Source organism: Acinonyx jubatus, chromosome E1, assembly GCF_027475565.1.
Source record: "Acinonyx jubatus isolate Ajub_Pintada_27869175 chromosome E1, VMU_Ajub_asm_v1.0, whole genome shotgun sequence".
Lineage (NCBI taxonomy): Eukaryota > Metazoa > Chordata > Mammalia > Carnivora > Felidae > Acinonyx > Acinonyx jubatus.
Genome location: NC_069397.1, coordinates 9869302 through 9892960, shown reverse-complemented (window position 1 = coordinate 9892960; position 23659 = coordinate 9869302). Strand labels below are relative to the sequence as shown.

At 41.5% G+C, this 23659-nt stretch overlaps 1 protein-coding gene across 8 annotated transcripts in view; it reads left to right on the top strand.

Annotated features, from left to right (window-relative positions):
- The window catches only part of SPECC1 (sperm antigen with calponin homology and coiled-coil domains 1), a 336294-nt gene that overhangs the window by 5037 nt on the left and 307598 nt on the right, over positions 1-23659 (top strand). For 2 of the 8 annotated variants that reach the window (XM_053212405.1, XM_027047513.2), the window contains exon 1: positions 14994-15132. The exons of 1 other annotated variant lie outside the window; for it this stretch is intronic. In XM_053212405.1, coding sequence (XP_053068380.1) covers positions 15013-15132 — 120 coding nt within the window. In that variant the 5' untranslated portion in view covers positions 14994-15012. Of the gene's footprint in view, positions 1-8923; positions 9075-14993; positions 15133-21125; positions 21179-22252; positions 22353-23659 lie in introns of those variants that run through there. 5 more of the 8 variants (XR_003416656.2, XM_027047510.2, XM_027047511.2 and 2 more) reach the window with 4 other exon arrangements.

Sequence of the window (23659 nt, the reverse complement as noted above, 5' to 3'; positions counted from 1 at the left end):
TCGAGCTCTTTTGCTACCCTTAAATTTTCACACATATCTAAAAATTTTTTTTCCCTTGGTGTTTAAAGCTAATCTGTATATATGAACCCTTCGTGAGTAAAGCAAGAGTGAACCTTAACCTGATTTCAATTCTGCCTTGTATTAAGATCATATGGAATTTGTTTTTGTTTTTTGTTTTACATTATGCATAAACAGCCATGTTTTACTGACTATTTACTCATCATTTATAAGTTTTGCCAATTATTTGCTCTTCATTGGTTCTTTCATCTCTTGTTTTTCTACTTTGTGGATTCATTATTCCTTAAGTGAATCCTCAAGTAACTTTGTTTTTTCACCTGAGATTTTGTGGGTGGTAAACTTTCTGAGCCTTTGCACGTTTAAAGTATTTTTTATTTTGCTTTTCTGCCTGAGTACTCTTGGCTGAGGATAGCATTCCAGGTTAAAACCTCTGCATTTTGGAGATAATTCTTCATTATCTGCTGGTATCTAGCGTCGTGGATGAGAAGCTTCTACAGTGTGATTTCCATTTCTCTGTAGTTAACCTGTTTATTTTCTCTGAAGCTTAACCATTTTTTCTTTTTTCTTGGTGTTGGAACATTTTACTATTTGTCCAGGGGGATAGTTCTCTTTTGTTCTTTCTGCTCAGTGCTTAGTGGCCCCTTGCTTTCCATAGATTCACGCATTTCTGTGGCACGGGGGAAGTTTCTCTTTGGGTATTTCCTTGCCTCCATTGTCTTTTATTTCCTTTTTCTGGAATTCCTATTAAATGGGTATCAGAATTTCTCAATTCATCTTTCATGTTTCACTTTCATCTTTTCACCTTTTTCTTTCATCTTCCACTTTGTTCTCAAGTGATGTGCCTCCTTATCTTTATGGGCTGCATTTTGGGAGATTCCTTGGCTTGGATTTTCCCACTCACAAATCTAGTGTTTGGCTTTGTCCAGTCAACTCACCAGTCCATCTGTTGAGTGTTTTCCATGTTGATTATCATTTATTTAACTTTCAAGGTCTCTACTTTGTAAAATTTAGTTTTTAGAATAGAAAAGCTATTCAGTGTTCAAAAATCATACTGTATGTGGGGTGCCTGGGTGGCTCAGTCGGTTAAGCGTCCAACTTCAGCTCAAGTCCCGGTCTCACAGTTCATGGGTTCGAGCCTTGTGTCGGACTCTGTGCTGACTTCTCAGAGCCTGGAGCCTGCTTCGACTTCTCTGTCTCCCTCTCTCTGCCCCTTCCCCGCTCACACTCTGTCTCTGTCTCTGTCTCTCTCTCTCAAAAATAAATAAAACATCTAAAAAAATAAAAAAATCATACTGTATTAAAAAGATATGCATGAAAGGTCTCCCACCACCCCTTTCCCCCATCTGCCTAGTTCTCCCTCACCCCACAAGCAGGTAGCCCCGTTATTAGTTTTGTATATGTCCTCCAAGGTCTCCTTGTGCAAATACAATGTTATATGAAACGATTCTTAATCCCTCCTTTTTTTTTTTTTTTTTTTGCACAAATAATAGCGTTATTCCATGTCCTGCCCCTCACCCTGCTTTTTTATTTCACGGTGTAGAGATCTTCACCTCTCAGCTGCTTCCTTTTCACAGACAGACTGTCCCCTCCAATCTTCCTAAGGATGTCTTAATATTCTATGTGCTGGACTAACTCTCTTTCCTTGGGTATATGTTCTGTTGACTTGCTGTCCCCATTTTGTGACGTTACAAAAACTCAGTGACTCTCCTTTTGGTGCCCGTCTTTACGTTTGAGAATTCCCATTTCCCCGCCTGTCCTGTTTGCCATAGGCCATCTCCGGAGATTGCCAAGGAGTTGCACGGTGCTGCCGAGTGGGGTGCACAGTCCAGGTGAGGGAACATTTGTTGTAGGCTGCTCAGTGAGTGTGGGGAAGGGTCTCGTCGTCCTGGCTTATCTGACTGTAGTTCCCCAGTTCATCGGGTTGTCATATTCCATCCCTGCCCCATCTTCTCTCTGCCGATTCAGAGCCTGAAGCCCCTTATCATTTCCCACTGCATGACGGCTTCCTCCCGGGCAGGTGTGGGGCTGTGCTTTGCTCAGGCAATCTCGTTTTGAGTACCCTCTCCCTTTCAGAAAGTTCTTAGACGTTCTAGTTAGCCAGTGGCACTGTTTCTTTTTGTGTGTGTGTCTAGGTGTCTTATCAATTTAATATTTTAAAAATAATACTTTTTGCCATCCCATGGATTTTTAGGCCACCCGGAAGGCAGAAGTGTGTGTTTAGTCCATTACGTCAGTCCAATCTCCAATATTATCTTTTATTTAGATTGTATTTGTAGGCCTGGGGTCCACAAGACCACCCTGAGATTTAGTGATTCCTTAGGAGGTCTCGCAGGACTCAGCACACTGGCTTATTCATGGCTGTGATTTGTTTTGTGAGAGGCTAGAAAGCAAAATCATCAAAGGGAAGAGGCACACAGCACCAAGTCCAAGGACACTGGCTCCCAAGAGTCCTCTTCCAGTAGAGTCACAGGACGTGTTTAATTCTCTGCGATGAGCCGTGACAGCATGTGTCCCCCAGTGTCGTCCACCGGGGCAGCTCACTAGAGACTCAGAGAGACTCATGCGTTTTACAGGGGGCTGATCATGTAGGGGCCCTCTGCCTAGCATATTCCAAAACTTCAGACTCCCGGCAGGAAGGCAGGTGTTCAGGATCAACCACAGTGTTTGTGCAAACAGTTTAGGCCCAGAGAGCCTCTCTTACCAGTTCTACAAATGTTAGGAACATTTGTTCCTAATCTAACAAATTAGATCTAAATCTAAATTAGATCCTAAATCTAATTTGGGAACTTCCCAAATCTAAGTTCCCCATGTCAGCCAAAGGCTAACCTCACAAGCAGGGCCTTTTTAGAATTGGAATCTCTAGGTTGCCTGGGTGGCTCAGTCGGTTGAGCGTCCGACTTCGGCTCAGGTCATGATCTCACGGTTCGTGGGTTCCAGCCCCACATCGGGCTCTGTGCTGACAGCTCAGAGCCTGGAGCCTGCTTCAGATTCTGTGTCTCCTTCTCCCTCTGCCCCTCCCTGGCTCTCTCTTTCTCTCTCTCTGTCCAAAATAGATAAACATTAAAAAATATATAAAAAAAGAATTGCAATCTTGGGGTGCCTGGGTGGCTCAGTCAGTTAAGTGTCTGACTTCAGCTCAGGTCATGATCTTATGGCCCATGAGTTCAAGCCCTGTGCTGTCAGCCCAGAGCCTGGAGCCTGTTTTGGATTCTGTGTCTCCCTCTCTCTCTGTCCCTAACCCACTTGCGCTCTGTCTCTCTCTCTCTCTCGCGAAAATAAACATTAAAAAATAAAAAAAAAATAAAAAAACAACAACAAGAATTGCAGTCTCAAGCCTGCTGTGTTCATTCTTTTTGGCAAAATTTCCCTCTCAGTTTCCACAGAAAAAGATGGGTACCATACCTAGAGATGGCTTCTCCCCGCCAGATTATCAAGTGGTTTTTGCCCTGTCTGAGGAGGGAGCAACATTTTTGAATATTAAGGTACAAACAATGGGTAAAGACCTGTTTGCTGACTTTGGAAGAAACCAATGTATGGCACGCCAAGCAGCTGTGAGCAGGGATGTCAGTGGCAGAGCGTGGGCAAGCCACTCAACTATTTTGCTCCTGTTGGTCACTTCACGATGACAGGTGGCTTATCGAGGTGCCTGGGTGGCTCAGGCGGTTAAGTGTCCGACTTCGGCTCAGGTCATGATCTCACGGTTCATGAGTTCGAGCCCTGCGTCGGGCTCTGTGCCGACAGCTCAGAGCCTGGAGCCTGCTTCCGATTCTGTTCCTCTTCCGCTTGTGCTCTGTCTCTGTCTCTCTCAAAAATAAATAAAACTTAAAAAAAAAAAAGATGACAGGTGGCTTGTCATCGAATGTAGCAATCTGCAGCTCTTAATAGACACCTTCTCCACAGACCATTCTGATCACCCCAGTCCGCGTCAGGCTCTGGTCCCCAAACTCCGGCCACGGCTCTGCTCATGGAGCATTTTCTCACTTACTTCTCCTTTGTGGTTGTATTAGACGGTTTCATTGCTTCACCCTTTGGGTCTGAGTTTAATCTCCCACAAGATCGAGAATTCCCTGAGGACCGAACAGCAATGCCTACTTAGTTATGTTAGTTGTGCCTCCCTAGTAGGGTGAAATGCTCACAGTTGGTGCCTATTAATGCTTGCTGAAGGAATGGCTACAGGGGAGTAGGAAGCCGTGTCCTCTTTATTCTGTCCCCTGCTTAGCACGTGGCTGATTTTTGTTCTGTGAGGAGGACAGTGATGTAAAACACCAAGCTGGCATTAACTGCCTGGATTGTCTGAGTTCTGTCTCCCCAAGCAGCATACTCAAAGTTTTTTCGTTTATGTTTTGGTTCAAGTTTTGGAGTATACTCAAAGGTTTTTGGTTCGAAAGGTGTTTTGAGGTCATTGAACCTGCATGGGGGCTTAGATTCCCAAGCCATTTTTTTGTCTACGTAACCCCACGTAACATATCTGGTTGTAGACCTGTTTCTTCCTTCTCTCCGTGTTTTCAGACCTCAGGCGTGGGGAATAATTAATCATATTTACCTTCTTGGCACTTTATCATCATTGATCTATGCAAGCCCCTCCCTTGTTTTGTTTACTTGTTTCTGCATTTGTTGGTTCATGTCCCCCCACCCTACCCCCACCCCCCAGATGGTCTGTGTGAGAATCTCTTTGGGATTTAGACTCAGGAGCAGAATTTCCTGGTCACAGCGTGCACCTGTGCTTCATAGAACCAAGTACGGCCAGGTCAGTCTTCAACATGTCTGCACCATCCACCCTTCCCCAGCAGTGCACAGGATTTTAGCTTTGCCTCTTGATATGTTGACTGACAGAACTTTAATAATTAAGACATTTCTGGGGTGCCTGGTGCCTCAGTTGGTTAAGCGTCTGACTTCGGCTCAGGTCCTGATCTCTAGGTTTGTGAGTTCAAGCCCCGCATTGGGCTCTTTGCTGTTTTAGATCCTCCATCCTCCTCTCTCTCTGCCCCTCCCCTGCTCACTCTCCCTCTCCTTCTCTCTCTCTCTCTCTCTCTCTCTCTCTCTCTCAAAAATAAACAAACTTAAAAAAAAAGAAGACATTTCACATAAAAATCCATATCCCTAGCCTCTGTTGAATAAATCCTATTTCCTCGTCGGCTAAAGCAGCCGAATGGTGGTTCCTCCTTCATGCCACAAGCTCTCCCCAACCCGGGTGTTCTCACTCGTTCTCTTGACCTCCTGGTCCCTGGAGTCGTTTGGGTTTATGACCAGCCCTGTTGTATGTGAAGCCACACCTTGTAAATAAATAATCTGGCGTTGATATTCACGAAGATGTTAGATGAACGTGGTTGTGGGGTCAAGTGGACTCAGAGTTGCGAGCACAGCAGCTCATGACATCGAATGGGCATCAGACTTAATGTCGCCACCGTCCTCCAGCAGCAATAACTCATTCTTGCCAACTCTTTCTGCACTGTCATTTATTTGGATGCACAAAGAGGCCTTTGTGGAAGCGGGAGCTCTAAACCAAGCATCTGCAAACTTTCTGGGAAGAGCCAGATAGTGAATATTTTAGGATTTCCAGGGTCATACAGTCTCTCTCATAACGACTCAACTCTGCCCTTATAGCGCAAAGACATTGCCAACAGGGGATGGGCTCCATTCATTTGGCCACAAGCTGTAGTTTGCCAACTCAGTTATTCCTCTCTTCTCTTGTTTCTGAGGTGCGAGTTTATAGCATTCACCTAATTGCTGCACAGTGAGTACCTACTGTGTGCCAGTGCTAAGATTATAATGAAGAACAAGGTACAAATCAGTCTTTAAGTATGGAGACAAATGAGCAGACGATTACCCAAGAAGAGAACAGGCCAGTGGGGCGCCTGGGTGGCTCAGTCCGTTGAGTATCTGGCACTTGATTTCGGCTCGGGTCATGATCCCAGGATTGTGGGATTGAGCCCTGCGTTGGGCTCCGTGCTGAGCATGGAGTCTGCTTGGGGTTCTCTCTTTCTCTCTGCCCCCTGCCCCCTCCACCCTTTCCCTCTTCCTCAGCCCCTCTCCTGCTCATGCTCTCTCTCTCTCTTTCTCTCTTGAATGAAAAAATAAACATATTAAAAAAAAGAGAAGATAACAGGCCAAGACCAGGTGAGCACAGAATCGGGCACTGGGGTTTAGGATGAAACATATCAGACGAGACTTTCTGTAAGAAGGAGACACCTAAAATAAAGGGGGAAGAGGCGTTAGGTGGGATGGGGCAAGGGCCTTGAGGGTTTCACTCACTATAGCTGGGGGGTAAAGATCAGGGTTTCGTGGTGCAGGGAAGGGGGGAGTCGGGACAGCGGTAGCTTGGGTGGCAAGCGGCCAAAAAGTGGGTGGCAGGAGTGACAAGGGAGAGATTGGGTCCCAAACCCACAGGCAGAATCACCAATGCCTAAATAACCCAAGGTCGATGGTGGCGACTCCACAGCTATCAAAATATGCCAGAAAGTAGGAAAAGATAGAAAGCTCTCCAAATAATTTCACAAAATTAAGGTAGCCCTGCTAGAGAACAGTGGGAGCCCGGCAAAAGCCAACCACGGACCAAAGCTTACCTGTGGTATCTATGCACGTAGCCCGAGTGAAACGGCAAAATGAACGCAGCAGAATCAAACAAGTAACCCATTTTGGCCAAATAGTTGTCACTCTAGGAATTCAAGAATGGTTCGATGTAAGGACATATGTTAGTGTAACCCATTGTGTAAATAATGAAAGGGGAAAGCTACGTAATCGCACGGAGAGGTATGGAAAGAGCGCTTCATGGGACTGGACTTTGCATCTGGTCGTTGTTGCAGTGCTTTCGTTTGCCCTGCCTTCAGCGTGTGCGGTCTTCCCGGCCTGGCTGACTGTCGCCCCTTCTATTCCTCAGGCAAACCCTTGCCCGTTTTCTGTATCCTTTTTCATTCATCACGTTTTCTTGTGAGCCCTCTCTCGGGCACCCTGTGTGGAGGAAGTTCCCCTCTTCTCTCTAATGCAGTAACGCTCTATCCGTATCTCTACTCTCGTGTCTCAGTGGCCATTCTCCGTTTCTGTTAGTACTGAGTTGATTTCCTTCTGTAGGAACCGGGTCCTGTGCTAGGCACTTAGGTCCTGTGTTCGATACAGAGACGGGTAATACCTTGCCCCGTTATTCATCTCTTCACCCTCAGAGTCATGCCCTACCCTTCTCCTGTTCTCTCTACTGGAGGCAGCCGATCCTGCCAACTTCATTTTGCGGGCTCCTTTGCCCAGATGCCACTGGCTAAGGGTGGCTAGTGAAAGACACTGGTGGAAGATTGGAAGGTGAGGGGAAGGGAGAAGCCAGGGGATTTCTTCCCCATCTTCTGCCTGGTCCCAGCTCCGGCCGAGTGACGCTGGCCTCTGGTGATACCACCTTCTTCCTTTTCCCTCTAGCCTTAAGGGTGCTGGGCACGTCCCACTCTTGCCGATCTCTGGCTTGGCTCACCATCCCACCCTCCCATTTGGCTGTTTAGCCCTTCCCCAAACCTTGTAACTACTCCCTGTATTAAATTTCCTCTTATTGAACTGCCTCTTTTGAATGCCGTCTTCTTGATTGGACCCTGCCCGCTAAAGGCAAGAGCCCTACTCCTGTGTCTTATAGGACGAATGGACATTAAAACAACTCTGATTTTTTTTTTTTTTTCCTGTTCAAGTCTCCTATCTTCCTTTTTCTGGAAGTACACTTCGCTTTGGGTGCGGGGACTGGCCGTGACCCAGATTGAAACAATCATAGAACTTCATACTCCCCGTTCACAAAGATTTTTCCAAGGGTGACTGTCATCCATATCGGGCTGATCACTTTTCCTTGCATAGTTCAAAATGGAGCCAGTAAAGCAAGAGGTTGGAGTTAGAAGGGTGCACGAGCTCCACGGGAGCTTGGTCCTTGTTTTGTTCAATGTATGTCTCCAGTGCATAGTAAGTGCCCAATAAACACAACTTCATAAAATCTAAGATGCTAGAAATTTTAAAACAATTATTTTGTGTTCCACTAAAAAAGAAAAAAAAAACCAGTCAATTAAACTATAATACAATGCTTTTTATTATGTACGTTAAATTTTTTAAAATGTTTTATTGTTTATTTTTGAAAGAGAGAGAGAGAAACAGAGACAGAGTGCAAGCAGGCAAGGAGCAGAGAGAGAGCGAGACACAGCATCCAAAACAGGCTCCAGGCTCTGAGGTGTCATCAGAGACCCCGACTTGGGGCTCGAACTCACAAGCTTTGAGATCATGACCTGAGCCGAAGTCAGATGCTTCACCGACTAAGCAACCTGGGCACCCCTGCACAATTTTTTTATTTTAGACTTATTGAGAGATCTTTTACAGTTATTTAGACATCAATGTATGTCATATTCCGTTCTCATACGTATGCAAAAAGGAAAATATAAGCAAAATAAATTGGTTAAGGTATTTCCAAAACTTCCTTACATTCAGATTTTCTGTTTTTTCAAGCTTATTTATTTTGAGTGGGGGGAGGGGTAGAGGAAGAGGGAGAGAGAATCCCAAGCAGGCTCTGCGCTGTCAGTACAGAACCCGATGCAGGGCTTGATCTCACAAACCATGAGATCGTGACCTGAGCCAAAATCAAGAGTCAGACCCTTAACCAGCTGAGCCACTAGATTTTCCCTTTTGAATCGCTTTTTCGTTCCAAGTCATTCAAGTCATTCGTGTCTGTGATTTTTTTCACAGTTAACATCCCCTCTGCCATCAGGAACACAGGTAATGTGTTGGTTGTAAAAGCATTCCTCAGTTTTCTCCAGGATTTCCTTTTGAGCTTGTGATACCCATTCTGCAAATTTGATGCTGACAACGTCCTTGATCTTAGCTGCAGGTGTCACCGGAAGGTGTCGATTAAGCAACCAGGACTCACATCCCTTCTTTGAACACCCTTGCTTGGTTTGTAGAGTGAAATATTATAGGATTGCAGTTATCCATGAGGCCACCTAGGATGCAAACCAAGTCACCATGCTTTCTGGTGAGCTGCTTCTTTAGCTGCCTGATTTTGTGCACATCCAGACCTCAGCGCTGACGGCCAATGGCAACCGTAAGAGGTATGCTGATTTCGGGGATATTATAATGTGTGTCTCAGAATTGATAGGCTGTGATATTGGTGAAATTAACTAATTAAGTGAATCTCATGCTGCCTGAATCTGTGACTCCCACTGAGAGAATGAAGGTAACACACAGAAAGGCCTGGCGAGTGGGTGGTCCCAGATTCGCTTGTTCCATAGACCACATCTACCTCGGTACTTCCCATGGTTTATTCATAGAAGCTGATAATTCCTCCCTCTTTTTTTGGTAAAGCTAGTTCAGATTGGTTTAATGTCACTTGCGGCCTAGAGAATCATGACTAATACAGAAGCTTTATAAAATGATTATAAACAATGTGGCACGGGCAGAAATTAGAAGTACATACAAGGCTCAGAAGCAGCATCAAGGAGAGGGGATAACCCTATCAGAGGGTCCCTCACATGTGGAGATTGACTTTCCCACATGAGGCGAGACCCCCTTCTTAGATGCTTCTCAAGGACCTTGCACACACTCTCACTTGAAATCACTTGTTCCCACCCTGCTTTTCCCACTGCTGTTTCCTAAGGTGGGGGTCCCAGACCCAGTAAATAATTATTGAACAGATGCACGAATGAGTTGTGAGGAACGAAGAGAAGTTGCTCGTAGTCAGGGGTGTGAATGGTACTCTGGGAAGAGAAACCAGAAAGTGCAGTGGGAAACAGTCATGGAAGAGCAAGATGTATTCTGGAAACCATGAGTAGTTGGAAATGCTGGGAGATGAAGCTCAAAGCTGGGATGGCAGGAGATGAGGCTGGAGGGACAGGCAAGGACTAGAGAATGGAGACTGAGGTGTCATGTGAAGATGCTGGGGCTTTATTCTGTAGGCAGTGGGAGCCAAGGGAGGATTCACATTTTTTTTATTGTGGTAAAGTGTGCATAACATTTACCATCTTAACCATTTTCAGTGTGCAGTTCAGCGGCATTAAGGACATTCATGTTGTCGTACAACTACCTCCATCACCCATCTCCAGAACTTTTCTGTCTTCCCAGACTGAAACTCTGTCCCGCATTCAACAATAACTCCCCATTCCCTCTCCCCAGCCCCCATGGCATCCATCTTTCTGCTTACTTGTCTCTACGAATTTGATTATTCCAGCTACCTTATATAAGCATTGAAGTATTTTTAACATGGTGTGTAAATGGATTTGCATTTTAGAACGTTCATGCTAGCAATTTTTTTAGTGGGTAGATGAGAGAAGGAGGAGGCAGAGTGTAGGAAATCCAGTTAGACACCAAGGCTTTGGCAGTGGGGATGCCAAGAGAGAAGAGGACGTACCACTCAGGGAATAGAATCTTCAGGGTCCTGGGTGGAGGGGTGAAAGAGAGAGAAGAGCTGGTTTTGACACCATGTTTCTCTGGGTTGGGTGATACCAACCACAAGAGGGGATCCAGGAGGAGCTCCGGGTTTGAATGGGTAGCAGAAATGTGGGTACGCTGCTCATATTCGCTTCCCCTCACCACTTCTGTGAACACTGGCCTGACTTCCCATTGTTAGCACCCGCGTTTCTTTGGCTGACGATTTTCTGGTGCCCATGTTGCAACCCAGAACAGCAGAGTAAAAGTGCCAGGGAATCAACACCCTTCCAACTCCCCGGAAGCCTTCAACCAAGGATAATGGAGTTGGTGTAGGACTACCCCGGCTCCTTTCTTCTCCAGTGGTAGAGTGCTGATGTGGGTATTTTATATGCTGGTTCCCAGAGTTCCTCAGTGGGATTAAGCTTTAGGTACCCACACTGGTAACTTGCTTGATGAAGCACACTTTCATTCGTTTCTTCGCCATCTTGCTCCTCTGCCCGAGTTTTCTGGTATCACCTCCCCAATAACCAGTTTGTTCTCAAACCCTTACCTTAAAGGGGTAGATTTGGGGGAACCCAAACTAAGACAGGGTCTGGAGGAAATGATCCATTTTAAGTGTGGCATCCATGTGGATGTGGTGGATGTGTCTATTCTGCAGCTGGAAATGTAGGTCTCTGGTGTAAGGTAGATACAGATTTGGGAAGACAAGTCTGTTCTTGGAAGTTAAAACCATGAGAGTGGGTGAGATTGCCTGGGAAGAAGTAGGATGGAGAAGAGAACCAAGGTGAGACTCCTGGGAAACTCCAGCCTTTAAAAGTAGGAACAAGAAGAGGATTCTGGAGGTGCCTTGGTCGCTCGGTTGGTTGAGCCACCGACTCTTGATTTCGGCTCAGGTAATGATCTCAAGATCATGGGATCAAATCCCGCGTCGGGCTCCATGATGAGCATGGAGCCTGCTTAAGGTTCTCTCTCTCTCTCTCTCTCTCTCTCTCTCTCTCTCTCTCCCTCTGCCCTTTTTACCCACTCTTGAAAGCTCTCAATCGCTCTCTCTCTCTCTTAAAAAAGAAAAAAAAGGATTCTGAAGGACTGGACTGGATCAGCCAGAATGGAAAGGAATGAGTAGAAAGGAGATGAAGGAGCTCAAGTGGAGGGAAGGATGGAGAAGGTAGGAGCAGGATTGGCTTTGAACTAGACGCTCTGTGCTGTTTCTCTCAGCGTAGAGTCCAAGGAGCAAGGATGGTAATCAAAGCTTATTTTGTTTTGTTTTCCCTTGGTGGAGGATGCGTAGTTAGCCGCTGTCAGGATTGACTACAGGTGCAATTTGTGATGGGGTGGTTTCTTGGTGGTGTTTCTTGTTGTGACAGGGGTGGTTTCTTCCCAAATTCAGTTCTCTGGCTTCTTCATACTTTCACAAGTGAAGCACCGTTCCCTCCCTAGAGACCATCAACCACACTGTTCTGTGTGTCCCGGGGTGGGGGAGGTCAGACCCAGGTTTCTCTCAGAGCCTATGCCGACTGTTTCCCATTCTCTGCAGGTCCCACCCTGTGATAAACAAAGTCTTCCTCATTGTACTTGCGTTTCCCCTTAAATTGAAAGGAATCATACAATTGTCTTTTGTCACTGACTTCTTTCACTTGGCATAATGTCTTCAACGGTCATCCATGTTGTAGCATGAAGCAGTATGGCATTCCTTTTTATGGGCAGATAGTATTCTAGTATATGGATATACCACTTGTTTCTCCGTTTGTCATTTGACGTGCATTCGAGTTGTTACCACCTTTGCTATTATAAATAATGCTGCTATAAATACCCCTTTACAAGTTCCTATGTGGACATATGTTTTCTTTGGGGGCAGGCATGTACATACCTAGGAGGACAGTTGCTGGGTCATGTGGTAAGTCTATGTTTCATCATTTGAGGAGCCGCGAGACTGTTTTAAGGAGTGGCTGCACCATTTTACATTCTCACCAGCTGTGAATGAGGGTTTTGATTTTTCCACATCCTTGTCAATGTTTGTTATTTTCTGACTTTTTAATTCTAGCCTAGTGGGTGTGGAGTCTCATCTCATTGTGGTTTTGGTTTATATTTCTGTGATACACATTGAGCATCTTTTCATGTCGTATTTGGCCATTTATATATCTTTTTAGAGAAAGATACTCAAGTCCTTTGCTCATTTTAAAATTGAGTTGTTCTTTGTTGTTGTTGTTGCTGGAGCTGTTTATATATTCTGGATATGAAACCCTTATCAGTATCTGATTTGCAAGTAGTTTCTCCCATCCTGTAGGTTGTCTTTTCACTTTTTTGATGGTGTTCTTGTAAGCAGAGAAGTTTTTAATTGTGGTGTAGTCTAATTTATCTTTATTTTTGTTGTGCTTTTGGAAAGAATTCTTTTTTTTTAAATGTTTATTTATTTTTGAGAGAGAGGGGGAGCACATATGCATACACATGCATGGGAGAGGGGGAGAGAGAGAGGGAGACAGAGAATTCCAAGCAACCTCTGCACTGTCAGCACAGAGCCTGATGAGGGGCTTGAACTCATGAACCATGTGATTATGACCTGAGCTGAAATCAAGAGTTGGACACTTAACTGACTGGACTAAACTTCCTGGCTAGCTCAGTCAGTAGAGCATGAGACTCTTAACTGATTGAACTACCCAGTGCCCCTTTTGTGTGTGTGTGTGTGTGTGTGTGTGTGCGTGTGTGTGTGTGTGTGTTTTATTTAAGATTTTCTTTTTTAAAAAAATTTGTTTGTAATGTTTATCTACTTTTTGAGAGAGAGAGACAGCGAGCATGAGTGGAGGAAGGGCAGTGAGAGAGAGAGAGAGGGAGACACAGAATCTGAAGCAGGCTCCAGGCTCTGAACTTTCAGCACAGAGCCTGATGCGGAGCTGAAACTCACGAACCGTGAGATCATGACCTGAGCTGAAGTTGGGCGCTTAACCGACTGAGCCACCCAGGCACCCCTTTACTTAAGATTTTCTAAATACAGGATCATGTAAATCTCTGAATATAAGTAATTGTACTTCTTCTTTTCCAATCCGGGTGTTTTTTCTTGCCTAAATGCCCTGACCAGAAGCTCCAGTACTATGTTGAATAGAAGTGGCAGAGAAGACATCTTTGTCTTATTCCTGATCGGGGGGTGGGGGGGTGGGCAGTGCATCCAGTCTTTCACGATTAAGAATGATGTAGGCTGTGGGTTTTTAGAAGATGATTGTTAACAGGTTGAGGAAGTTCCTCTCTAGTTTGTTGAGTGTTTTTATCAGGAAAGAGTTTGGATTTTGTCAAATGCTTTTTTCCTATGTCTATTGAGATGATCATGTGATTTTAAAATATATTCTATTGAAATGATTAATTGAGTTTTCGATGTTCAACCAACTTGAATTCCTGGGATAAATCCACTTGGTCAATGGTATACATGTTTTTTTTTAAATGTTGCTAGAATTGGTTTGCTAATATTTTCTTAAGGAGTTTTATATATCCATATTCAGAAGAGCTACGGATCTGTAGTTTTTTGTGATGTCTTTATCTGATTTTGGTATTAGGATAATACTGGTCTCATAAGATGAGGGGAAGTGTTGCTTTTTCTTCTATTTTTTTTTTTTTTGGAACAGTTTGTGAAGAATTGATATTTAAAATTCTTGTTTAGTACAATTCAGCAGTGAAATATGGGCCTCGCTTTTCTCTGTGGACAATTTTTCATTACCAATTCGATCTTTTCACTTGTCGTAGCTCTCTTCACATTGTTTATTTATTCTTGAGTCAGTTTTGGTATGGTGTCTTTCTAGGAATTTTTCCATTTCACTTATCTAATTTGTTGGCATACATTTGTTCATAGTATTCCTTCATAATCCTTTTTTATTTCCGTAAGGTTGTTGGTAATACCCCTTCTTTCATTTTTGATTCTAGTAATTTGAATTGTCTCTCATTTTTTCTTGATCAGTCTTACTAAAGGCTTGTCAATTTTCTTGGTCTTTTAAAAGAAGCGCTTCCAGTTTTACTTACCTTCTCTATTGTTTTTCTGTTCTCTATTTCATTATTTTTTGCTCTAACCTATTATTTACTTCCTTCTGTGGGCACTAGGTTTAGTTTACTCTCCTTTTTTTAGTGTTTTAAGGTGAAAGATTGAGCTATTGATCTGCGATCTTTCCTTTTAACTGTAGGCATGCTGGCAATACTGACTCCATCTTTGGCCCTCCATCTTGTTCATGTTCACTCAATGACCTCTCTTGGAGCTACACGTTCTCTTGGAGGTTAATACACATACCTTAGAAATGCCCGCCAAGGCTGGGATGGGGTGGCTTGCTTTGTCCCTCCTCAAGTTTGGTAAAAAGATAAAATAGTCTCTTCCCTTCCTGAGGCATAGGTGGTGCCACGAGGCCTAATTAAATGTTAGATGTCAATTAGGTGCATGCAAACCCTTTGAAATGCATGGGAACCCTTTGATCTCACTACAGCACCCTTCTGTACACCCCCTCATTCCATAAAATCTGTAGATGAAGGTCAGGACTCTGCAGAGAATAGCTGATTGGATCATTGTCTGCCCAATCCCTCCTGTCGGTTAATTACCCTGAATAAAACTCTCTAAACTGTATGGGGTTGTCTTTTTTGTTTTCCAGTCTCAAAATGCCTACTCAGTTTGGGAGATACTTACTTGTCTCTTCCCTGCCTTCGAACATTAACATAGATCCTTGCAGCTGTCGGTTTCCCTCCCAGCACTGCTATCGCGGCATCCCATACGTTTTGGTATGGTAATTCTTCATTTTCGTTCATATCAAAGTATTCTCTGATTTCTCTTTTGATTTCTTTTCTGACCCGTTGGTTATTTAGGAGTATGTTGTTTAATTTTGATGTATTTGTGAGTTTCCCAAATATTTTTCTGCTCTGGATTTCCAACTACATTCCATTTTGGTTAGACAACATTTTTGGAATATTTTTGGCCTTTTAAATTTATTGAGGTTTGTTTTATGGCCTAGCACGCGGTGTGTCTTTGAGAATGTTCTATGTGCACTTGAGCAGAATGTATATTCCACTGTCTTGGGTTGAGCGTTCTATAGATCTAGTGTTCTAATTGGTTCAGAGTGTTTTTCAGATCTATTTCCTTGTTGAGATTCTGCCTAGTTTTGTCTATTATTAAAAGTGGATATTGAAGTCTTTAGCTACTGTCATTGAATTGTCTGTTTCTCCCTTCATCTCTGTAACTTCTTGATTCATGTATATTGGTGCTCCATTATTAAGTGCATATATAATTGTTATGTCTTCTGATGAATTGACTCTCTTATTATGTCTTTATATCTAGTAACATTTTTATTTCAAGTCTATTTCATCTGATATTAGTATAGATACCCAAACTTTCTTGTGGTTGTTGTTTGCATGATATATATTTTTTATCCATTTATTGCAATCCATTTGTATCTTTGTATCTGAAGTGTATTTCCTGAAGATAGCATATAGTTGGATCATGTATTTTATTTATCCAGTCTGACAGTATCTTCCCTTTTATTGCAATGTTTAATCCATTCACATTTCATATTGTTATTGCAGTAGCTGGATTTACGTCTGCCATTTTACTTTTTGTTTTCTATATCTCATCTTCTTTTGTTCCTTTGTTACTCCTTTCACTGCTTCCTTTTGCGTTGAGTGCTTTTTCATGCAACATTTCAGTGAGTTGACTAGTTGAAGATCTTGAGATGAAATCATTCTGGATTGAGGGCCCTAAATGCAATGACTAGTGTCATTGTAATAAGGGAAGAGTATATGCAGAGACACACAAAAGGAAGAAGGCAGAAGGCATGTGAAGACAGAGGCAGAGACGCAAGTACAAGCCAAGGAACACATATGATAACTGGGAACCACAAGAAGCTGGAAGAGGCAAGGAAGGACTCTGTCCTAGAGCCTTCAGAGGGAGCATGCCCTGCTGACACCTTGATTTCTGACTTTTATCCTCCCAAACTGGAAGAGAATAAATTTCTGTTCTTTTCAGCCCCTCAATTTGTGGTAGTTTGTTACTGCAGCCCTAGGAAATAAATACAAACCTTTTCTTTCCTTTAATGATTTTTTTCACCTTATCTCTTTGAGTTATATTATGATAACTTATCAGAATTGACTTCAGATTTATACTAATTTAATTCCAATGAGGTATAGAAATGTTACTCCTGTAGAGCTCTATCCTACTTTCACTTTTTGTTGTATCAAAATTATGTATATTGCATCTGTTAATATTACAAATCCAATCGTACATTGTTATAATTATTACTTTAACCAACTATAGTAACTTCCTTAGCTCCATACAGCTTTACCAAAATCCATCTGTTTTGTACAGTTGTTGGCAGATAGATTACACATGCATTTGTATACATTCTATGTCTAACAATACATTATATGAATATATTTTATATAATTGTTTTTTAAATCCAGAGAAGAAAGGAGAAAAATGTGCACTTTTGCTGTTATTTATAATTACTTAATTACCTTTATGGTGCTTTTTGATTTTTTGTGTGTGAATTTGAATTACCTTCTGGGTTTACTTGCTTTCACCTAGAAAAACTTCCTCTGGTACTTCTTGTAAGGCAGGTACACTAGCAACAAATTCTCTCAGGTTTTATCTGGGAAAATATTTATTTCACCTTCACCCCCCTCCCCCCAATTTTTGTATTATGGTAAAATCCCCATAACAAAATTTACCATCTTAACTATTTTTTTTAATTTTTTTTAACGTTTATTTATTTTTGAGACAGAGAGAGACAGAGCATGAACAGGGGAGGGGCAGAGAGAGAGGGAGACACAGAATCCGAAACGGGCTCCAGGCTCTGAGCTGTCAGCACAGAGCCTGACGCGGAGCTCGAACTCACGGACCGTGAGATCATGACCTGAGCCTAAGTCAGACGCCTAACTGACTGAGCCACCCAGGTGCCCCCCATCTTAACTATTTTTAAGTGTACAGTTTAGTGATATTAAGTATGCTCACAGTGTTGTGCAGCTATCACCAGCATCTATCTCCAGAATTCTCCGTCTTCAAAAACTGAAATTCTATAGCTGTTAAACAGTAACTCCTCATCCCCACCTCCCCCCAGCCCCAGATGGCAATCAGCATTCTTTTTCTGTCTCTGTGATTTTGGCTGCTCCAGGTACCTCATATAAAGTATATTATACAGTATTTGTCCTTTTGTATCTGGCTTATTTCACTTAGCACAATGTTTTCAAGTTTGATTCATGTTGTAGAATTTCCTTTCTTCTTAAGTCTGAATAATATTTCATTTAGGTGTATATCACATCTTCTTCGTCCATTCATCTGACATTTGAGTTGCTTGCACTTTTAGGCTACTGTGAATAATGCTGCTAGGAACATGGATATATGAACTATCTCTTCACGATTGTACTTTTCCTTCCTCTGGGCATATACCCTATTTCACCTTTATGTTTGAAAGAATTTTGCTGGATATAGAATTCCTAGTTGACAATTTTTTTCTTTGAGTAGTTTGAATTTGTTATTCCATTACCTTCTGGCTTTCATTGTTTCTGATGAGAAGTCAGCTGTTAATCTTATTATGGTTCCACTGTGAATGCCCACTTGTTTTTCTCTTGCTGTTTTATAGATTTTCCTCTTTGTTTTTGATTTGCAGCATTTCTACTATACTGTGCCTGTTTGTGGATCTTTTTGAGTTTATCCTGCTTGGAGTTTATCCTGCTTGGAGTTTGTTGAGCTTCCTGAATGTAGAGGTCATTGTTTTTTCAATTAATTTGGGAAGATTTCAGCCATTATATCTTCAGATATGTTTTCCTCTCCTTTTTGTATCTCCTATCTTGGTACTCCCATTATGTGTATGTTGGTGTGTTTAATGATATCTCATATTACTCTGAGAATCTGTTTTACTTTTTTCTATTTTTTCCCTTTTTGTTCTTCAACTTGAATAATGTCTATTGATCTATCTTCAAGTTCACTATTAGTTCTTCTGCCAGTTCGCATCTGCTGTTGAACCCCTCTAGTGAGTTTTATTGCAGTTATACTTTTCAACTTCAGAGTTTTCATTTTTTTCTATCTAATTTTCATCTTTTTATTGATAGTCTCTATTTGATATGATATTGTTATTCCTTCCTTTATTTCTTTAATTATGCTTTCCTTTAATTCTGTGAACATATATATAATGGTTGTTTTGAAGTCTTTTTCTATTAATGCTGGTATCTGTTCACTCTCATTTGCAGTTTCTCTTGCCTGCTTTTTCTCCCCTGTACCCTACCCTGTCCTAACCACAGAAAGTATGAGTCATACTTCCCTGTTTCTTTTCACGCATCATAAGTTTGTTGTTGTTGGAAACTAGACCTTTTAGGTACTATGTTTTAGGAACCCGGGGTACTGATTTCCCCCTCTGGAGCTTCTTGTTTTTATTTACCTGTTTATTTGTTCAGGGACTATTTCAGTGAAGTCTGTTTCCCTCCGGCAGTGTTAAATCTTCTGACATTGCTCCTCAGGGAGGCACAGCTTTGGGTATGCCCACAGTCACCCTTGAATGACAGTGGTATTGACACAGCTCTCTTCCTTTCTTTCCTGCTCTATACCCAGCTGTTGAACTCCACTAATTGTTGGCTGATTGCCCTATTATTTTCAACAATGCCCTAGGGCAGAAGTTGCTCTAAAAACTAATTCAATCAAATTCTGGCTTATTTGAATAGTTTCTGAAGTTAGTGTCTAATATTTGTTCAGACCTTAGGAGGGCTTCTATGTCTTCTGGCAGATTGATCCTTTCATCCCTCTCTGTCTCTAGAATTTTTCTTTGTTCAGAAGTCTATTTTATCTGCTTTCTTTTGATTTATGTTTGCTTGATATATCTTTTACCATTCTTCTAATTTCAACCAGCCTGTAGTTTTATATTTGAAGTGAATTTCTCATAGACATATTTTTGAATCCACTCTGCTTATCTCTATGTTTTGATTGGTATAATTAGATAATTTACATTTATGTAATTATTGATATGTTATGGCTTAAGTCTACCGTTTTATTTATTTTAATATGTTTGTTCTCTATGGTTTTTTTTCCATATTTTCTGTCTTTTCCCATCTTCCTGTGTATTATATTAGAATTTTTTTAGAATTCCATCTTGATTTACCTAAAGTGTTTTGATTGTAACTTTTTACACACTGTTGTTAGTGGTCATCTAAGTATTACATTATATATATGACTTATCACAGTCTACTAGTGTGATTACCTTACCATTTGGAGTGAAGTGCAAAAACCTCACCCCTCTTTACTCTTCTCATTTATACTTTTCTATCTACATTCGGAACCACATCAGGCAGGATTATAATTTTTGTTTCAACCCTTCTAAACATAATTTAGAAGTCTTAAGAGGAGACAGAAATTTTATTATAATTACACTCATTTTTAAAATTTATTCTTGATGGTCCTAGATTCCTTCTTTTATCATTTTCTTTCTGTTGCAAGAACTTCCTTTAGACATAGTTTTGGGATAAGTCTGCTAGCAACACATTCTCTTATTTATTTATTTATTTATTTAATCTGAGAATGTCTTGATTTCCCTTTGATTCCTAAGGGATATTTTCTCTGGATAGGATTCTGGGTTGATAGTTCTTTTCTTTTAGCGCCTGAAATATGTATTTCTTCATTCTGTCCACCATGGTTTCTGTTGAGGAAATCTGCTGTTATTTGAATTATTTTTTTTTCTTTTATTTTAGAGACAGAGTGCAAGTTGGGGAGAGGGGTAGAGGGAGAGAGAGAGGGAGCAAATCTTAAATCTTAAGCAGGCTCTGCACTCAGCATGGAGCCCAACATGGGGCTTGATCCCAGGACCCTAGGATCAAGAGTTGGAGACTCAACTGACTGAGCCACCCAGGCGCCCCAGAATTGTTCTTTCACTATAGGCAAATATTATTTCTTTCACTGTTTTCAAGTTTTTTGTCTTTTAGAATTTTGATGTCTTCTAGTCTTTTAGGATGAAGACTATGTCTTGATGTGGATTTCTTTGGGCTTCTCAGTTTGGGTTTCATTTTTTTAAATATGTAGATTTAAGTCTTTTGCTGAATTCAGAAAGTTTTCAGCTATTTTTTTTTTTAAATACTTTTTCAGCTTCCTACCTCTTTGTTTCTTTCCTATACCCTGATGACTTAAGCGTTAGGTCTTTTATTACAGTCTCACAGGTCTTTGAAGCTCTATTCTTTTGACTTCTACTGATTTATGTTCATTGGCTATTTCTTCTGGCTGGAGTAGAGCATTTATTGTCTGAATGTTTTGTCTTGTTAAACTACTCCTTTCCTGGTCCTTTGGCTGGAACAGCAGCCAACAAATATGTTTGTGTCCTGTCATATTTCCAGGTTTCCCACTTCTTCAGCTCCCAGTCTGGTTTATGTGACACAGAAAGGAAACCCAGGCAACTTGCCACTGTGTTGTTCCTTGGGCCCTGAGTTCCTTAAACGGTTTGTTTTCTTCTTTTCACCTTTCAGAACCTTCTTATATTTATTTTCTGTGTCACGTCTATGGATTTTAGTTGTACTTAGTATAAAGAATAGGGAAAAGTATGTCTGTTCCATCTTCCCAGAAGCCTAAGTCCATGCCTTTTTCTCTTCCTTTTTTTTTTAAAGTTAGTTTTGCTCTTTATGAAGGTGAATTTTCTTTTAAGAGGCAAGCTGCCCAATATAGCGTCCCACATTTGAATTTGTCTAATCCTTCCTCATGATTTAGCAAACAGTTTCAACAAGAAGGCTAGGTAGGTGATGCTGGGTGTCTCATCACATCACCTTAAGAGGCGTGCACTGTTAGGTGGCGCACCAGGTAGTCATGGTAAGTTTGAGCACTTTGTCTTCCTTTCTGTAATTGATACATTGTGGAGTGAAACCTTGACATCATGTGAACATCTTCTTCCCCAAAAAACAACCTTTTAGTCAATGGTTTTAGCATGTTTTGGTGCATATATAAGATTTATAAGATTTTAGGGGGTGATTCCCCCCCATAATTCTGTCATTTCCTTTACATTTATTAGCTCTTTCATTCTGTAAAGAAGAGCTTTATCTTTCTGTCCTTTTATTCTTTTTTTAGTATCAATACATGTTTTAATCAGTGTCTTATAGTTTACTATTGTCATTTTGTTGTTGTTGTTGTTGAAATTGTCCCAAATAAGTAAATTGAGCTCCTTCAGGTTCACCCCATTGTCCGTGTGACATGGTCCTTTTAGTCTTTGGGCAGCTCCTTGATTTCTGGGCCCCCACAAGATATCCCAGACTCTTTTGTTAATCCCATAGTCCATACCTGGAACCAGCTATTTTTCCAAGGAGCCCTGCTAACTTTTAGTAGGAATTGTATTTAGAAATGTAGATAAATTCGGGGCGCCTTGGTGGCTCAGTCGGTTAAGCGACCGACTTCGGCTCAGGTCATGATCTCACGGTCTGTGGTTCGAGCCCCGTGTCGGGCTCTGTGCTGACAGCTCGGAGCCTGGAGCCTGCTTCAGATTCTGCGTCTCCCTCTCTCTCTGCCCTTCCCCTGCTCATGCTCTGTCTCTCTCTGTCTCAAAAAAAAAAATTGAAAAAAAAAGAAATATAGATAAATTCTAAGTGGGAAGAGTGGGAAGATAATGTACTGAATTAAAGTAGTCATTCATAGTCATAACTGCTCCTATTGGTGAAAGTTAAGGAGGTAGAGTTTAGTATGATAGTAATTTGTGAGCTGTGTCTCCCCTACAGGACGGGACTTCTTGGGGGCCAAGCTAGTATCTTTTCCATTTTTATATTCACAGTGGTTAGCATAGTTTCTAGAGCAGAAGAGGCACTTAATAAATATTTGGACTTAAACTGTGCTAACTGAACTCATAAACTATTCATTTTATAACTCTAATATTTTTCTAATTTTCTAACTCTGTAGAGAAATAGTAAAGGATCTGGAAAGAAGCTTTGCAGTGGAAATGTTCATTGGCTGTGGGCAAATTATTAAATGTTTCAGAACTTGTTTGTCTTGCTGAATGGTAAGTGTTTTATTGGCTTCCGAATACTAAAAAGGCTACAACAAGATCTGAGGCTGTTTTGTTAGGTAATAGTAAGGCAGTGGGACATGACTCACTGTGAATGACTGTTGAAGGTGACTGTCCAAGCTTTACATCTCACACTACAGATGGGTAGTGTACAACTAACCAGGATTCAGCCTCTACATAGGAGACCTAAGGGTTTTCTTTTGCTGACTGGCACTCCTGCCCAATTGCTTCGTTTTAAGCCAGTTGCTCAATTTCTTTTCCTCATTTTTACCTGGAAAAGAATGTGTGACAGTATCCTAAACAAAATGAATTAAGATGTAATGAGAAAAACCATATAAAATCCTTTGATATGTAGTAATTAAATGAAATCTGTATTATAGGCACAGAACTTAGTCATTATAAGTAGTAACAAAGGAAGCCTAACGTCATATTCTAGGGTTTGTTTTCATTCAGAGGAGTTGTAGCATGGCATTTTAACAAGCGTTCCAAATGAAAGGGTGGTTGCAGCCTGAGTCTAGCTTTTAGACTGTAATAATAATGGGACTGCAAGGTCAGAGTTTGTTCAGTCTCCTTTAAGTGGGTTTTGGCAGGAGGCACATATAAAGTGGGTTTATTTATAACCTGCATTTTGAGTGTAAAGAACAGAAGCTAAAAGGAAAGACTAAAATATTAAACGTATTTATTAAGTAAAGGGTGTGTGTGTGTGTGTGTGTGTGTGTGTGTGTGTGTGTGTGTTTTATGATTAGGAAGAAAACTTTATTCCTTTACTATTGGCAAAGTTAGAGGTATTCCATGACAAGTGCTTTTTTGAACATGAGTGAAATCATATGGTATTTGTCTTTCTCTGACTAACTTATTGCTTAGCATAGTACTCTCTAGCTCCATCCATGTCACTGCAAATGGCAAGATTTCATTCTTTTTGTATGGCTGAGTAATATTCTATTCTCTCTCTATATATACCCATTCATCTGTTGACAGATATTTGGGCTGTTACCATAATTTGCCTATTGTTGATAATGCTGCTATAAACAAAGGGTGCATGTATCCCTTTGAATTACTGAAAAATGTTTTTGTGTTCTTTGGGTATATACCTATAGTGCAATTGAGGAACCTCTATACTGTTCTTCAGAGTGGCTGCACAAGTTTGCATTCCCACCAACAGTGCAAGAGGGTTCCCCTTTCTCCGCATCCTTGCCAACACCTGTTGTTCCCTGTGTTGTTGATTTGGGCCATTTTGACAGGTGTGAAGTGACATCTCATTGTAGTTTTTGATTTGCATTTCCCTGATGGTAAGTGATGGT